This window comes from Falco punctatus, assembly GCF_963210335.1.
Source record: "Falco punctatus genome assembly, chromosome: 4".
Classification (NCBI taxonomy): Eukaryota; Metazoa; Chordata; class Aves; order Falconiformes; family Falconidae; genus Falco; species Falco punctatus.
In genome coordinates, this window is record NC_137583.1 from 47,306,864 (window position 1) to 47,323,028 (window position 16,165).

Below are 16,165 nucleotides of genomic sequence, written 5' to 3' on the forward strand. Positions count from 1 at the left end.
GGGCGCCTGCCCCAGAGAGTCCGGGCGGCTGTGGCGGGAGGTGGCAGTTTGGGGACGGCCCCGGGGCCCGCAGCCCGGGGCCCGCGAGGCCTGGCCGCGGGGCCCCGCTGCTGTCCCAACCGCCCGCTTGGGCTGCGCCGCGGCCACGCCGCCCCGTTACGGGCGCAGCCCGGTGTCCCGTGGTTAACCGCGTCCCCGGGGGCTGCCCCCGCGCTCCTTGCGACAGCCAGAGGCAGCCGGTAACCGGCCGCCCGGGGCCGCCCTGAGCCGCCCCGCCCGAGCCAGCAGCCTCCCAGCCCCCCGCCACCCCGCGCTGCGGCCCGGAAACCCGGCGGCCCCCGGGGGGCTGTTTTGCTCTTCCGGGGCGCGGTGTCCCGGGCCCCGTCCGTCGTCCCCCCCCCCGAACCCCTTTTTCCAGCTCTTAAACGGGGCGCTGGCACGGGCGGCCCCGCCCCGGCGACTGCTGCGGGGCCCGGAGGCCCCGGGGGGCCCGGCCCGCGTGGGCTCCGCGCCCCTGACCCGCGGGCCGGGCCGGGCGGCGGCGGGCAGCAGGCCCCGGCCGCGGGGGGAGGCGGCGCCGCCGCCCGGTCCCGCCGTGACCCCGCGGCCGATCACTTCCAGGGCGGCCCCGGCTCCCGATTTGAAAATGCAGGAGCGGCTGGTGGTGCTGCTGTGCGCACTGGCGCAGCGGCGGGCGGGCGGGCGGCGGGCCATGGCCGGGGCGGCGGGCTGGGACGGGCCGCAGCGGCGCGCCTGGCTCCGGCACTACTACAGCCAGCGGCAGAAGCGCCTCATGACGGTGAGCGGCGGGGGGGCACGGGGGCACCGGGCGGGGGGACGACGGGGGGACACGGAGACACCGGTGGTGGGGGTGCGAGAAATGGGGGGTGGGGGGGTGGAGCGGGGACACAAAGGGCAGAGGACACCGGTGGTGGTGTTGTGAGAAATCGGGGCGCGGGGGGGGGTGTGATGTGCAGTCGGGGCGGGCACAGGGAACGGGGCGGGGGGACACGCAGGGACACAATGGGCAGGGGACACCGGTGGGGGGGCGCAAGAAATGCGGGGGGGGGGGGGCGTGTGCAGGAAGCAGAATCGAGGGGGATGGGCACGGGGAGGGCGGCGTGGGGAACGTGGGGGATGCAGGGACACAAAAGGTGGCAGAGATGGGGGACATGGAACACGGGGATGGGAAGGATGTGGGACACAAAGGACACGCAGAGGTCACAAAGGATGCGGAACGTGGGGGGTATGTGGGATGCGAGGGGGACACACGAGGGACAAGGGGGCTGGAAGGACACGGGGTGTAACCCAGACACAAAGGGCAGGGGACGTGGGGATGTGAAAGAGGGGGTGACATCAAAGGTGGGCGACACAAAGGATGGAGGATCGGAAGGGCCTGGAGAGGTGGCAGTGAGGACAAGCTGCTGAGGGCAACACGAGGAACCCACTTTGCTGGGCAGTTGCAAAGTAAAGTGAAAAAAGCCTCTTTTCAGTCTAAAGATTTTTTTTTTTAGAATTTAATAATAGAAAAACAATTCCCGTGGAGGGACCGGGAGCGTGGGTGCTCGCTCCTGTTCCGAGTGGGGGCTCAGCCCGCAGGTCAGGCAGTCACAGGGAAGCAAGCAATGCTCGATAAAAATCAAAACTGTGGAGTAAGTGGCCACCCGAAAGGGGACTTCTCCAGAAGGCTCCTTGTCCAGGGTCACCACTGTTGCCTGGTGGGTTTGCACTGGGGTTTCCCAAGAACGGAAGAATTTGACCCAGGTGGACCCGGCTGCGTGGCACCGGGCAGCCCCCCCGCTTTGGGCCGGCAGCTGGAGCTGGATGGTCTGCAGAGGGGGGGGTCCCAGCACAGCACGGGGTGGGGAGCGGGTAGGGCCGCCTCACGCCCCTGTTGTCTCCTCGCCATGCTGCAGCTCCTGATCGCTCGCCGGAGGAGAACCAGCTGCTACTTCTACCCCCGCGCCTGGCCCGGCATCAGGAGTGCGGACTGGTGGGAGCGGGTGGTTCTGAAGGAGTTTGGGCCCCGGGACTGGCTGGAGAAGTTCCGGATGTCCAAGGAGACCTTCTTCTACGTCTGCAACCAGCTGCGGCCCGGGCTGGCTCCGCACAGCACCCACTTCCACCCCACCCTGCCCCTGGAGAAGAGGGTGGCCGTGGCCCTGTGGCACTTGGCCACCAACGTGGAGTACCAGACTCTCAGTCCGCTCTTTGGTGTGGGGCCCTCCACGGTGCAGACGTGTGTCCGGGAGGTGAGCTACGCTGTCGTCTTGCTGCTGAAGCCCCTCTACCTCCGGCTGCCCAACGAGAAGGAGCTGGAGAACATGGTGCGCATCTTCCGCACCCGCTGGGGCTTCCCGCACTGCATCGGTGCCCTGGACAGCCTTCACATCCCCATCCACCCACCCCTGCGCCTCAGCGCCGACTACTGCAATGGCCAGGGCTGGCACTCCATCCTGACACAAGCCACCGTGGACGGGTTGGGCCAGTTCTGGGACGTCTCCACTGCCTTCCCTGGCAGCATGGAGAACAGTGCTGTCCTGGAGAGCTCCAGCTTGTGGGTGCTGGCCAAGGAGGGCCGGCTCTGCCCCAACCCCCCCAAGCACTTCATGGGGAAGGCGCAGAAGTACGTGCTGCTGGGTGATGCCACCTACCCCTTGCAAGACTGGATCCTCAAGCCCTACCAGGAGGACGAGAACCTCACCCAACGGCAGCTGCAGTTCAACTACCGCCTGAAGCGGGCACACAGCGTGATCGAGAACGCCTTTCTGCGCCTGAAGGCACGCTGGCAGATCCTCCTGAAGTGCGACGACTGCAGCCTGGAGCTGCTGCCCACCCTCGTCCTCGCCTGCTGCATCCTGCACAACGTCTGCGAAGCCCATGACAACCCCTTCAATGAGGAGTGGCTGGAGGGCACCGAGCCGACCGAGTTGCCCAAGCCCTGCCAGCCTGCGCCTGCTGCCATGGAGGATGGCCGGGCCGAGCAAGTGCGCGAGCTGATGTGCCAGTACTTCGAGAGCTGCGGGGAGGGCTGATGGGGTCGGGGGGAGAAGCAGTCCTGCGCATCCTTGCTCGCAGACATGCCACGGACTCCAACAAATGCTGGCCCAGTGGTAGTAAGCAGGCTGTTTGGCAAAGGACTGCACCTTCTCGCCTCTGCCGAAGGCTGCCGGCGGAGCGAGGAAGGCTGTTGGGGGCACCGGCTGTTCCCAGCATGGGAGGGGGGCGGCTGCATCATGCTCGTGCTGGCTTTGCCATGGTGGTTTCAGGCAGTGGAATGTATTTTGTGCCCTTGCCCTCTTCCAGGATTTGAGCAGTCTGGTGGTGTGTTATGTGCCGCATGAGTAAAGCGGGGGTTGGGGGCTGGGTGAGGGAGAGGGCTGCCAGGGTCTCCCTTTCCTGGGAGCGCATCTCTGTCCTGAGGCCCCTCTTTCAGGCCGAAACCAGCTGGAGGCTTGAAATAAGGCGGCAAAACCCCTTTGAAGGTATGAAACTTGCTGCGTAAACACACTTGGGAGGGGAAGGGGAGGAAGCAGCAGAGCAGTGACTTGCCAGGGGCTGGCACCAGCCCAGAATGAAACTGCACCCGCAAACTCCCGCTCTGCTGCTCCTCAGGCAGCACGTGCTGCCCTTGGCATGAGCAGGCTGAGCTGTCCCAGCCTCACCCCTCTCCAGAGGGATCTGCCGTGAGGGTCTGCAGCACAGCCCCCTGAGGTCCCTCCCGGTCCCACTAGGCAGCTCTTTCTGCCAGCACCTCTGCTGTGCGCTTCCAGCGCGGTGCAGCGTGAGCAGGAGCACAGGGCTCTGCCCCCCGTATCGTCTGAGAAATCAAGCGGCTGCGGTTCATTCCCTGCCGTCCTGCTGCGGGCTGCAGCCCGGTGGCACACTGCCGCAGTCGTGGCGGGTGCCAGGGCACCAAGGCTGCTCCGTCAGCGCTTTGCTGGAAGGTGGGAGTTGTAGGGGGTGGCACGGATGTGTCCTGCCTTCCCGGGGGGCTGGGGGTCCCCGCTGCAGCACAGGGGGCAGCTGGCAGAGCCCCTGGCTGCTGGGAGGAGAGGACTGCCAGCTCCCACCTGCCATGTCGGTGTCCTGGGGGTGTCCCTAGGGGTGCCCCAGAGGTGTCCTGGGGGTGTCCCCAGGGCTGTCCCTAGGGGTGCCCCAGAGGTGTCTTGTGAGTGTCCCCAGGGGTACCTCACTGGTGTCCCCAGAGGTGTCTTTGGGGTGTCCCCAAGGCTGGCTGGGCTGTTCTCAACGATGCCCCGCTGGTGTCCCTGGGGGTGTCTCCAGTGGTACCCCACCGGTGCCCCCAAGGATGTCCCGGGGGTGTCCCCAAGGGTACCCCACTGGTGTCCCGGGGGTGTTCCCCAGGGGTACCCCACCGGTGTCCCCCGAAGCACCCCTAGCCAGTCCAGCAGGGCCCATGTTCCGGGCCCTGGGGCCGCGAAGCTCACCGGGGAAGGGGCTCCCATGACTGAGCAGGGCCCCTGCACCCCCGGCCTGCCGCCGCAGCTCTCACACTGCCCGGGGCGGCCACGGGGTCCCATGGCGCAGCTTGCCCCGACGCCCGCAGGCGGGCCCGACCGCCGCCGGCACCGCGCATGCGCCGCTCTGGTAACCCCGCCCCTTGCCCCGGCCGCTCCCACTCGGCGGGAGCAGGGGGGAGGCAGCACCCGGCGGCTGGCGGGCTGGGGGCGGCGCCGTCCTCCCCTCCCCGGAAGTGCGGTGGTAGGAGCTGCCGGCGCGGTCACGTGAGGGAGCAGCATGGCGCCGCGCGGTGAGTGTGGGGACAGGCCCGGCCCCCGTTCCCCCCGTTCCTCCCGTTCCCCCGCGGCTAAGCTGGGCCGGGCGCGGCGCAGCGCGGCGAGGGGCGTGTGTCCTTGTCGGTCTCGGGGGGTCCAGGCATTTCCCGTGGGACCAGGCCCAGCCCCGGTTCTGCTCGGCCCACCGGCACAGGGCCGGGGCTCGCCTGCTGCCCCTCACCCCCGCGGCAGCTGCCGGGCCGTGGCCCTGCCTGCCCCGGGCTGTGGAACCCGCTGGTTGTTGAGAGCGGCCCCGGGGGCTGCGCCCAGCGCCCCCCTGACCCCCTTCCCCCGTGCGCAGGAGCGTGACCGGAGGGAGCCCCGGCAGAGGCCTGGACGCGAGCGGATCTTGCCCTGCCCGGCGCCATGGTGACAGAGCAGGAGGTGGAGGCCATCGGCCGGAGGCTGGTGGACGCGGCCCAGCCCCTGCCTGCCCGGTTCCGGGCCCTCTTCACCCTGCGCAACCTGGGCGGCCCTGCAGCCGTGGACTGGATCAGCCGGGCCTTCGGGGATGGCTCCGCGCTGCTGAAGCACGAGCTGGCCTACTGCCTGGGCCAGATGCAGGACGAAGCGGCCATCCCCGTGCTCATCCGGGTGCTGGAGGACACCAGCCAGGAGCCCATGGTCAGGCATGAGGCCGGTACGATGGCAGTTCCTGTGGCTGTGGGACTTGTGGGTGCTTCCCCCGTACCCAACAGCCTGTGGTGGCCTGATCCATAGCGTCATGGCTTGGAAAACCCTGAGACATATAATTGCCTCGCTGCGTCCCCTGGCCAGCCCTGGCTGGACTGGTTGGCCAAGCCTTCCCCTTCCTGCTGGCCAGGCTGGCTCCTGCCCTGTTTGTTTGCCTGGCCATCTCACTGGGGATCGGTCAGTCAGGCCTGTGTCTCCACCTTAGGGCAAGGCAAGGCTTTGCCGGAGGACACAGCAGGGTCCTCACGTAGACACTTTGATCATGTCCTGACACGTCCTTCCTTCAGGTGAAGCCCTGGGTGCTATCGGGAATCCCGATGTGCTGGATATCCTGAAACGCTATTCGGAGGATCCTGTGGTTGAGGTGAGGCTCTTGGGGGGCTCATTTTCCCTGGGGTGCAGCACTGCTGGCCCAGGATGGGGAGGCAGGCCTCTCCTGGGCAGCCACTGGCTGGGGGCAGCAACACTGTGAGCGGCATCCTGCTGTGTTGTGACGCTCAGCTGCCATCAGGAAGGCCTGGACGCCCTCCCAGCGCTGCATGGTGCCGTTCCACAGCCAGGGCTGTGTCCCTGTCCCTGCAGGTGGCCGAGACGTGTCAGCTGGCAGTGAGAAGGCTAGAGTGGCTGCAGGAGAACAAGCAGGAGCTGGCCACCAGCCCATACCTCTCCGTGGATCCTGCTCCCCCTGCTGAGGAAACGGACGTTGCCAAGCTCCGTGAAACCCTCCTGGATGAATCACGCGTGCTGTTCGACCGCTACCGGGCCATGTTTGCCCTACGAAACCTGGGGAGCCAGGCTGCTGTGCTGGCACTGGCAGACGGTAAGGGCCAGCGCGAGGCTGCCTGCAGTCTCCTCACTAAGTCTGTACAGGTTAATCTGGGATTAGCCTTTCCCAAATCCAGGGCTGCCAGAGCTGCACGGCTCCTCTTAGGATCTTCACACATTTGTTTCTAGAGCTGCTGTCCCCCTGCTTGCTTGTAAGAGCCACATCACAAAGCTCTTGGTGCTTTCTGGTGTTTCACAGCCCCCTTGCTCCTCCAGGCCCCCTTTCTCTGTGGGTCTGGGTGGGAGAGGGCGCGGTCTGTAACGTTGGCTTGGGACCAACCAGTCTGACGTGGTGTCTCCTGGTGAGACCTGGCCCCAGGGTGTTGGGGTCCTGCTCTCCCATCCTGGAAAGTCAGAGGCTGCCAACCTTGTCCTGGGGTTTGGAAATAGCTCTGGAGGATGGAGTGAATGAATGTCTCCTGAGTGGGGAGGGGGCAGACCACAGCCCAGGAACTATTTGGACCCACCCCTGATCTTAAGGGAATTGGATGAGGCTCTTCAGCCTTCTTGGACCAGCCAAGAGCACCCACGCACCGTGAGGTAAAGCGTGCAGGGATCTGCGAGCTCCTGCTGTGGCTGTTCAGTCCCACAGCACAGGAAGGCTTGAGGCTCTGGTTGTGTCTGTCCCAGGCACGTCGTGCCGGTGGGGCAGGGCCCGTAGGCAGTGTAGGCTGCCCAGGGCAGGCGAGGGTGCTGGCAGCTCTGCTGGGAGGGTGGGTGCTGCCGTCACGACAGGGCATCCCTACTCTCCTGGGCCACAGCTGCAGGCATGTGGTGCTGCCCCAGCTGTGTCGGGGCAGGGGGCAACAACCCTTTCCGTGGCTGTTTTGCCCATTTCCCCAAAAGCCCCCACGGGTCTGCAGGGGCAGCCGCTGGTTCTGGCCCCCAGGCCAGCCTGCCCCATGGCTTCTGCCTTTTGGGTGGGGGACTCCAGCCAGGCATCTGGGCGCAGTCTGGGGGCGATGGCGGCTCACTCTTGTCTCCTTCCCGCAGGGCTGCGCTCTGGCAGTGCCCTCTTCCGCCATGAAATTGGCTACGTGCTGGGCCAGATGCAAGATGAGGCCTGCGTCCCGCAGCTGACAGCCACGCTGTGCAGCCGCACCGAGAGCCCCATGGTGCGCCACGAGTGTGCTGAAGCCCTGGGCTCCATCGCCCATCCCTCCTGCCTGGAGACCCTGCGTGCCTTCGCCCACGATGAGGAGCGGGTGGTGCGGGAGAGCTGCGAGGTGGCGCTGGACATGTACGAGTACGAGAATGGCACCCAGTTCCAGTACGCCGACGGGCTCTGCAAGCTGCAGGCCTCCGCCTGAGCCCTGGCTGGGGGAGTGTGGGCTGGGTGTGCTCCATCCCATCCCCCACCGCGGCACTTTCATGGCTGCCTCTGTCAACACAGATCCATGCCTTGCCATGGCAGAGGTGGAGGAGGAACTGGATTTGCTCTCTGGCACAATTACAGCTGCCTTCTCCCTCCAAATCCAGGCTGAGCTGCTACTTGCCCCCTCCCCACCACCCCCCGTTTCCTGGATCTACCCCTTTTTCCCTGCCAGGATCAGCACTGCCTGCTCGCAGCCTGGCTTGAGGCTTGGACTGGGTGGGCTCCACTTTGCACGTCGGAGCCTGTCACGGCTGTGCAGGGCCCGGGGCTGCTCTGGGCTTGTGCTGCCGTGGTGTCTCGGTGTGAAGCAGCTCCACTTTCCCCGCCAGAGCTTTGCTGCAGGGCCAGGGCTGGCACTGGGCATTTGCTTCCATAGGTTGTAGTGGTGCAGTGCCTTGAAATCGCCCTTGGTGCTGGTGCTGAGCCGGGTCCCTCCTTGCCTCTGTGGTGGAGGAGCTGCTGTGGGTTTGGCCTCGCCTGTCGGGGCAGGCCAGGGCTGTGCTTGCGGCAGCCTTTGCCCTGGGATGGGGGGGTGGGGTTGGGGGGTGGTGTTTCATGGCAGAGTTGGGAAGATTTGGCTGCGCTTTTCCTTTCTGCAAGGAATGGTGCTGCCATTAGGGCTTACAGGGTGAAGCAGAGCCTGCCTGGACTTTCCCCTGCATTTACCCAGACCTGGGAGGGCTGAGGCTGGTGTCTGCTGCCGGCACCCAGCACCCAGCCCCGCCGGGCAGCCCAGCGTGGGCATGGCGGGGCCGGCAGGGAATAAAGCGCTGGCAGTGGGAGCTCCTGTGTCAGTCGAGCTGTGATTTAGCCCTTGCCCAGATGTGGGGTGCACCCAGCGCCACAGAGTTGGGCCCCAGGAAGGAGCCCCGGGGCTGCCGTAATAGAATCATAGAACAGAATCATTTAGGTTGGAAAAGAGTGAGTCCAACCGAAATGGGAGGAGAGAGCATGGGGTGGGGTCCCTGATGGCTTGGGGTAAAACCCCCTCCCTGCAACCCTGGCAGGCCCAGAGAGGAGGGCAGACATTGCCTGTGGGGTGCCGGAGGAGGGGCCGGTGGGGTCCTGCTGTGCTGCGGGGTCCAGCATCCTGCTGATGGGGCTCTTCCCCCTGACCGAGGTCTCCCTGCGAGCAGCTCCCGGGCTCAATCCTTAGTCCCTAAGGCTGCTGTGGTGGCTGGCTCAGCATCCCTGAGGCTCTGCTGCTTGGGGACACAGCAGGGCAGGGAGCCCCCAGTCCAGTCTGGCCCTGTCCAGGGCCCCGTGGAAGGGATTTTACTTGAAGACGTAGCCAATTTCGGTTGCCCGTACATGCTTGCTGCGAGTCAGACCCACACACCCAAGTGCTGTGGATGGGGTTGCTTGCATGTGACGTGGAGGATGTCTCTTCCTTGGCACTGGAGACAAAGAGCTGATATTTTTACACCGTTTTGGAGTCAGCAGCTGTTATGAGGCTCCTTGCCCCTCTTCCCTCATCCTCTGTAGCCCCTGGGCAATAGGCAGGACCCAGCTGGCACTGCCAAGCTCTGGGGTGTCTCTGTGCCTGGCTCCATCCCCCAGTGGGTGATGGGGCAGGGCTGTGGGATGTGCCATTTCCCACTTACCTTGTTACTGGTGTGAGGCGGCTGCCCGCTCCACACCAGGACTTTACCAGCGTGCAGGCTGTGGCATGCTGCCAGCGTGTTTCCCTGGTGCTTGTGGGTGTTTGTCCCCACTCACCACCCCGGCTGCCTCCACACTTGCTCCCTGCTGCTCCAGCATTTCCACAGGTGACTGACTCAGACCACACAGGGTTCTTTCCAGATCTCTCATCCAGTGTTTGCCTCTGTTCCCCCAAACGCCTTCTAAGCCCAAACTGGAATTAAACTGGTGCTTTTGCAGCCAGGATCTGGCCAGGGATGACCTGGCTACTGGGGTGGAGGAGGTTCTGAGTGTTGTGCCCTGACTTCACGCCGAACCCCGCAGGCACCTCCATCCCTCTCTGGCCAACCCACCCTGGGAAGGATTTGAGGGTTTTTCCAGGCTGCTGCTGGTCTGAGCCAAACCCTGCACGCTCCTGGTGCTGAGGGCATCACTTTCGGGGGGTGCCCAGACCCTGTGCCCCTCCGCGGCTGGCTCCTCGCCGGAGGAGCGATGCTGGGTGTCGGGGTGCCACATGTGACAGCCGACATGAAGCTCCAGGGGGGTGATGGCCCCTCGCTGTGGGCTGCTTTGCTGTGGCTGGGCTCTGTGCAGCGAAGGGGGCCCCACAGGAGCGTGTGGGGCTGTGGCACCCAGCCCCTCTGCCCAGCCCCTCCTGGTGTGGCCGTATCCTCTGGGGCAGGGTGCTGCGCTGGGATTTCAGACCATCTGCTCGAGGGATCTGAGGGATTTAACTAAGCCCAGGGGAGGAGGGGGAGGCCTTGGGGTGTCCCTCCCCATCCCTGCCTTTTGGGGTTCTCCAGCTGCAGGCAATTCCCCACTCCCAAGGGGATGGAGGTACCTGCCGTGCTGCTCGAGGGGCAGATTCCGGGGACCCTGAGCCCCGTGGGAGCCTGCTGGTGGCCCCCCTGGCTGAGCCCACCGGGGCTCTGCTGGGATTAGCAGGCACTAAGCTCCTTCCCACGGATGCTCTGTCCTTTGGCGGCGGCGGGTGAGTGGCACCGCCACCGGGCAGGGGGACCCCGCTGTCCCTGTGAGCCACCGGCACCGAGGAGCGTCACGGACCCCGATGCCGCTGATGCCCTGCGGCCCCCCGTGCAGCAGAGGCTTTAGGGGCTGGGGTACGGGAGGAGCTGGCAATGGCCCTGGCAGGGGGTACCCCACTTCCAGGCACCAGGGGGGCATGGGGGCCACGGCACTTGCTGCAGTTTCCCCCCGAGGAGGACGGGGTGCTGTATGTGGACTACAAGCCCCCCGCTCTGGACAGCATCCGCCTGCCTCGCTATGTCCTTTACCTGGTGATGGCGGCTGCCCTGGTGCTGATGGTGGCATACGCCATCGTGGGGCACCTCATCAAGGACCTGGTGCACGATTTCGCTGGTGAGTGGTGCCCAGGGCGGCGCTGAGCTTTGGGGCTCCTTATGGGGCTTGGTGGGGGGCAAGGGGGGTCCCCCAGACCCTTTGCTGTGGTGGGGGTGTGCGCTGATGGCTCCGTCTCTGCCCGCAGACTGGGTGTTCGGGCCCAAGCCGGAGGAGGAGAAGGAGGTGATGGCCGAGGGGACTGTGCTGGAGGTGGAGTGGCTGGAGGAGGACGCGGTGCTGGCAGAGGCGAAGCCGGAGCGTGAAGGCGCTGGCGCCCTGCCCGGCATGGACGTCCCGCTGGGGCTGCTCACCACTGTCCCACGCAGCTCCATCTCCTTCACCGACACCCACAAGAAGAGGTTTTTCTAGGACCAGGGACCCCCTGGCCCCCCACCACCACCGGGACCCCGCAGCCGTGCCTGCCTGTTGGGTCACAGTGTGGTCCCTGACTCTGGCGTGGGGTGACGCTGGCGCTGACACGCGGCTTCACATCCTCGGCACAGTCCCACCCGTTACCTGGGGGCTGCCATCGCTGCCCCCCAATAAAGCAGCCTGCCCCGGCCCCCTCGCTTGCCCCTTAGCCAGGCATGGGCACGGGGAGGTGGCAGGGCTGGGACACCCTGACTTTCACCTGGGGACAGCAGCGTCCCTTAGCAAAGCTGCACCAGCCCCCGGGCAGGGACACACGGGGAGGGACCCCCATGTGGGTGCACACACGTGGGGATGTGAAGGTGGGTGCCCGGGGGTCCAAACCCCTGGCATGGGGGCACGCCCCAGGCTTGGGCACAGACACGGGTGGGCATAGGAGGGACAGATGTGGGCACGCGCACGTGTGTGCAGGGAAACACGGGTGCACGTGCCCGCGGGGAGGGCCTGTGTCGGCACGGCCGCGCGCAGACGCGCAGGGAGGCACAGATGGGTGCTGTGCTGAGCCTGGATTTGCCCCCGCTGGCCCCCTTGGCCCCCTGATGCTGCCAGACTGTGTCCCCTCCTGGCGAGGCAGAGCTCGGTGGCACCCACAGGTGTCCCCAAAGCCAATCTTGGGGACAAAAGCACCCACGTGCCCCACTTGGGCTCTGGTGGGGGCACTGGGGATGGGGACTGCGTCGTACGGACCCCCATCCCCTGCCTTAAACCCAGGCTGGGGCTGGACCCCCCACATACACATCCCTCCAGTGGGGACCCTGTCCCCATTCCCCCAGGCTCCTTCTTCACCCCTTGGGGAATTGTCACGGGCAAGGTGGCCCTGCTGAAGCCCACAGTCCGTCCCTGGGGTGCTGCCAGCCATCCTGTGCCTCAGTTTCCCCAGTGCCCCAGTGGGTGGGGGCTGGGAGGCGGAGCAGAGCTCACGCTGCCAAGGTCTCACCGATAACACCGTTAATATTTAGCTCTTCGTGGCACCCAGCGCTCCCCGGGCACGTGGCAGCGTCCTGCCGGCACCAGCCGTCACATCTGGGCCCCAGCTGGAGCTGGGGGGTGGTCTGGCACCGCCACCCCCCCTGTGCTGCCCCATCCCCACGACGTGGTGGGGTGGGGGCCATGTCCATGGGGATGGGACACTGGCCAGGATCTGCCCCAGCCCCGCCAGTGGGCACAGGGGGCCCCATGGGCAGAGGGGAAAGGCTGGGGTGGGGGGTGGGAGGGCGCTCCCACACATCAGTCCGTCACCCACCCACCCCTCTGCCCCCCAAACACCCACCCACCCATCTGTCTCTTCACCCACCTGCCCACCATCCCTCCCTCCCTCCATCCACATGCCCACCCGGGGGGGACCCCAGCCCTGGGCATGGGGCTGCTGCCACAGTCCCCGAGGTGGTGGCCGAGGTGCTGGTGGCTGCACCAGGGGAGAGGTGCCACCTCCCAGGGGTTCCAGGAGCCACGTTGCCGTGGCACTTGGTGGCCTCTTGAGCCCAATAAAAGCCACCCGTTGGCCCCAGGTGCAGAGAGCAGCGCCGGCGTGCGGGGCCAGCAGCGGCGTGGGAGAGGAGCCCACCTCGGGGTGTAGGATGTGGCCAAGGGACTGGTGGCCCCTCTCCCTCCTGGTCCTGCTCATCCTCACCAGCACCACCCAGGGACAGGCTGGTAGGTGCCCCCCCAAGCCCACATCCCCCTGCACCCCAGGGTGCCCTGGGGGAGCCCATGCCCACCCTGGGGCATCGGATCAGCTTCGGGGAGACCTTCTCAGTAGGACCAGTCTGTCCCAGTGCCTCGGCAGCAACCATTCTGAGGGCAAAGCAGAAAGATCTAGGGGTACCTGCCTGCTGTCCCCAGTGCTCTCCACTGTGTCCCCCTGTACGGGGGTGGGGTGGCTGTCTGGGGTGGCTTCCCTGGCACCCAGGGGACAGTGGGGAGGGGGTGGTGATGGGTATCAGCCAACGTCCCCTGGTGTCCCCAGTGTCCACTGGTGCCAGGCTTGGCACAATTGGGACCCTGTGTCATGGAATCAGGGGTCCCATCCCCTGCAGGATGGGGTTCCCCTGAAGCTGTTCCCATCCATGTCCCTGTCCCCACCCGTGTCCCTGTCCCCACCCGTGTCCCCACTCCCACCCGTGTCCCCACACTGCTGCCATGCAGACATGGGCCCCAAGGAGCTGCAGCCTTGGCTCATCAGCCTCATGGCCGTCGTCATCTTCCTCTTTATTGTCTTTGTGCTCCTGCTCATCAACCGGCTCTGGAAGATCAGGATGCACAGGTGGGCCAGCACAGCGGGGCCACATCCTGCACCCACCTGGGCACGGGGTGCCAGCCCAGGGGGGCTGTAGGGTCCTGCCATGCCTGGGGCCAAGGGCAGGGTGCTGTGGGGTGGGACGGGGCGTGCGCTCAGCCCCTCTGTCCCCTCGCAGGAAGCAGGGCGACCTCCAGGAGACCCCAGGGGATGACAGGTACCATGGCTGGGTGCTGCGGGGCTGGCACCAGGCTGCCCCTGGGGGTGGCCACATGCTGGCGGTGCTGTGCGTGGCCCAGCGGTGCCATGCGTGGCTTGGCCGTGTCCTGCATGCCCTGGTGGTGCTGTGCGTGGCTCAGTTGTGTCCTGGTGGTGCTGTGCGTGGCTTGGCCGTGTCCTGGTGGTGCTGTGCGTGGCTTGGCCGTGTCCTGCATGCCCTGGTGGTGCTGTGCGTGGTTCGGCCGTGCCCTGCGCGGCCCGTTCGTGCCCTGGGCATGGCGGAGGGTGCTGGTACCACCCCCGGGGAGGGGGTCCGGGTGCCCCGTCGCAGGCGGCCGTGCCCCCCCGGCTCCCTCCCGCAGGCTGGAGCGCACCGGCTGCGCCAACGCGGGGGCCGAGACGGACCGCGACGAGGAGAGCGACAGCGAGGAGCAGCGCCGGGCCACGGCCCTCTGAGGCGGGGGCCGCCCCCGCTCGCCCCCCGCCCGCAGCCCCGTCCGCGGGTCCCGACTCCGCGCCGGGTTTTGCGGGCGGCCGCGGGGCGGGGGGGCGGTTGCCGCCAGGACCCGGCGTGGATCGGCCGCCCGCGGAGCGGAGCGCGGTCCCGCACCCCCGGCGCTGGGCGGGGGGGGTGTCCCGGGGCGGGTCCCCGGCCGGTCCCCAGTAAAGGTCCCCAGAATCAAGCGTCCCGTGTGGCGGTGGCGGCGGTGGGGCGGCCCCCGAGGGTGCTGGGGGAGGGGCACCCATGGGTGCCACCGGGGTAGGGGACGATGGGGGGCTCCTGAGCCGGTGGCTGCCCCCTGGCCTCCTGCCCACACCGCTGTCCCCCGGCCCCGGCCCCCTGACCCCAGCCCCCTGCCTGTGCCACTGCCCCCCAGCCCCCTGCCCACGCTGCTGCCCCCCTGACCCCAGCCCCCTGCCCCCACCGCTGCCCTCTGGACCCCCGGCCCCAGCCCCCTGCCCATGCCACTGCCCCCCAGCCCCCTGCCCCCAGCCCCCTGCCCACACCGCTGCCCCCTGGACCCCCAACCCCAGCCCCCTGCCTGCGCTGCAAGGGGTGTGGGGACCAGCGGGTGTCGGGGGGCAGGTGGCCCCGACCTCCCACTAGCCTCGGCACCCCACGGGAATGAGGGTGACACACAGCTTCGGCCAACGATGCCCTATGGGTGAGAGAGCAACGACATCACACGGGCGAGGTGATGATGTCACATGCACGAGGTGATGATGTCATGTGCACGACGTGGTGATGTCACGTGGCCGAGGTCCTGATGCAGAGGAGGCGGCAGCAGCGCAGCGTCCCCCCTGTCAGCCCACGGCTGCACCCACCCATGGCCCTGTCCCCCTGTGTCCCCTCCCCCCATCCCACGGTGTGCCCCAGGGTGCTGCTGGCCCCGGCTCAGTCACCCACCTCAGCCAGGCCAAGGGCACCCATGGGTGGGCATCCCCCCTCCGGGGTGACAGACACCCATCGCCTGGCATGACTCCGCTCCAGTACACCCCAGTGGCCCCCACAGCTGGGACACCCAGTTCCTCCCCAGGTCGGGCTCTGTGCCTCAGTTTCCCCCAGGGGCAGTGAAGGAAGGGCAGAGGCGGGCTGGAGTTGAAGCATAGCTTGTTTAATTTTTATACATTTTTTTTTTTGTCTTTTTTTTTTATCCTTTTCTTTTTTTTATCTTTTTTTTTTGTGTGTCAGTTTTTTGTTTTTTGTTTTTTTCTTCTTTTTTGTCTCTTTTTTCTCTTTTTTGCATAGGGGAGGGGGGGGGGGGGAAAAACCAACCAAAAAAAAAAAAAAACCAAAACAAAAACCCCAACAAAAAAAAAATAAAACCCAAAAGAAACAAAACAAAACAAAAAAAAGAAAACAAAAAAAAAAAATCCCAAATCCATAGTCACGGTCAGTAACTGGTATGTAGGCAGGAGCGGCGGCTATCGGTAATGGCTGCGTACAATGGTATAATCAAATATCGTGAAGCACCAGGGAGGCGAGCGGGGGGCTCGGGGGGGGGCATGCAGGGGCTTGGGGGCGGGGGGGGGGGTCACAGCTGAGACGGGGGTCCCGGCCCCGGCTCGCGGCCCTGGTGCGCTCGGCGGGTGTGTAACGGCTGCGGCAAGCGAGAAGCGAGAATCCGGCTAACTAGTAAAATATAACTGCGAGGGAGGGGGCAGCCCCCCCCCGTGGGGAGGGGGGACCCCCCGAAAAGGCTGGCGAGGGCAGCCGGCGGCGCGGAGGCACTGCGGCGGGATTTTTGGTATGGGTGTGAGTCGTGGTCCTGCCGGCTGCCGCCTCGACGCCTTTTTGGGGCGGTTTCTTTCCTTTTGCCGCTCTTTGCCCAGAGGTGGGGTCTCCCCCCCCGCCCCCCCCCCCCCTCCCCCCATCTCCACCTCTGCTCCCACCTGCCCGTGGGCATCACGCGGGGGGCACCCATGGGTGCTGCTGTATGGGGGGCACCCGCAGGTGCTGCCCACCCCAGCTGGCGGCAGGAGCCCTTGGGGGGCAGAAAGCAGCAATTCCAAACTCGTAGTACAAAAAAAAAAAAAAAAAGAAAAAAAAAGGAAAAAAAAGGAAAAAAAAAAAGAAACAAAACA

At 66.1% G+C, this 16,165-nt stretch overlaps 4 protein-coding genes across 6 annotated transcripts; all 4 read left to right on the forward strand.

Moving 5' to 3' along the window:
- The first annotated feature begins 60 nt into the window (after window positions 1-60).
- On the forward strand, window positions 61-3,308 carry LOC308062913 (uncharacterized protein). The gene is made up of 2 exons (XM_080385169.1): window positions 61-799; window positions 1,917-3,308. The coding sequence occupies exons 1-2, from the start codon at window positions 647-649 to the stop codon at window positions 3,033-3,035; spliced, it is 1,272 nt and encodes a 423-aa protein (XP_080241295.1). The 5' UTR covers window positions 61-646; the 3' UTR covers window positions 3,036-3,308.
- Window positions 3,309-4,613: 1,305 nt separating this feature from the next.
- DOHH (deoxyhypusine hydroxylase) lies at window positions 4,614-8,474 on the forward strand. Its single transcript, XM_080385194.1, has 5 exons — window positions 4,614-4,774; window positions 5,101-5,439; window positions 5,780-5,856; window positions 6,075-6,312; window positions 7,311-8,474. The coding sequence occupies exons 2-5, from the start codon at window positions 5,166-5,168 to the stop codon at window positions 7,625-7,627; spliced, it is 906 nt and encodes a 301-aa protein (XP_080241320.1). The 5' UTR covers window positions 4,614-4,774; window positions 5,101-5,165; the 3' UTR covers window positions 7,628-8,474.
- Window positions 8,475-8,594: 120 nt separating this feature from the next.
- On the forward strand, window positions 8,595-11,221 carry SMIM44 (small integral membrane protein 44). The gene is made up of 2 exons (XM_080385196.1): window positions 8,595-10,713; window positions 10,841-11,221. Exons 1-2 carry the CDS (start codon window positions 10,473-10,475, stop codon window positions 11,062-11,064), a joined length of 465 nt encoding a protein of 154 aa, XP_080241322.1. The 5' UTR covers window positions 8,595-10,472; the 3' UTR covers window positions 11,065-11,221.
- A 245-nt stretch (window positions 11,222-11,466) lies between these two features.
- On the forward strand, window positions 11,467-14,446 carry SMIM24 (small integral membrane protein 24). Of its 3 annotated transcripts, none has more exons than XM_080385155.1 (3): window positions 11,467-12,777; window positions 13,270-13,387; window positions 13,539-14,446. In XM_080385155.1, the coding sequence occupies exons 1-3, from the start codon at window positions 12,450-12,452 to the stop codon at window positions 14,341-14,343; spliced, it is 1,251 nt and encodes a 416-aa protein (XP_080241281.1). In that variant the 5' UTR covers window positions 11,467-12,449; the 3' UTR covers window positions 14,344-14,446. The 3 variants fall into 3 exon arrangements, with proteins under 3 accessions (XP_080241281.1, XP_080241282.1, XP_080241280.1); XM_080385156.1 differs by having other exon boundaries at window positions 11,467-13,387; window positions 13,539-13,577; window positions 13,942-14,144; XM_080385154.1 differs by having other exon boundaries at window positions 11,467-13,387.
- The last annotated feature ends 1,719 nt before the right edge of the window (window positions 14,447-16,165 follow it).

Bases quoted from the DNA above. Each gene is read 5' to 3' on its own strand.
- SMIM44 (XM_080385196.1), top strand. From the start codon at position 10,473: ATGGCCCTGGCAGGGGGTACCCCACTTCCAGGCACCAGGGGGGCATGG. The intron at 10,714-10,840 runs GTGAGTGGTGCC...CTCTGCCCGCAG, and splicing joins CCTGGTGCACGATTTCGCTG to ACTGGGTGTTCGGGCCCAAG.
- DOHH (XM_080385194.1), top strand. From the start codon at position 5,166: ATGGTGACAGAGCAGGAGGTGGAGGCCATCGGCCGGAGGCTGGTGGAC. The intron at 5,857-6,074 runs GTGAGGCTCTTG...CTGTCCCTGCAG, and splicing joins CGGAGGATCCTGTGGTTGAG to GTGGCCGAGACGTGTCAGCT. The intron at 6,313-7,310 runs GTAAGGGCCAGC...TCCTTCCCGCAG, and splicing joins TGTGCTGGCACTGGCAGACG to GGCTGCGCTCTGGCAGTGCC.
- LOC308062913 (XM_080385169.1), top strand. From the start codon at position 647: ATGCAGGAGCGGCTGGTGGTGCTGCTGTGCGCACTGGCGCAGCGGCGG. The intron at 800-1,916 runs GTGAGCGGCGGG...GCCATGCTGCAG, and splicing joins GGCAGAAGCGCCTCATGACG to CTCCTGATCGCTCGCCGGAG.
- SMIM24 (XM_080385154.1), top strand. From the start codon at position 12,450: ATGCCCACCCGGGGGGGACCCCAGCCCTGGGCATGGGGCTGCTGCCAC. The intron at 13,388-13,538 runs GTGGGCCAGCAC...GTCCCCTCGCAG, and splicing joins TGGAAGATCAGGATGCACAG to GAAGCAGGGCGACCTCCAGG.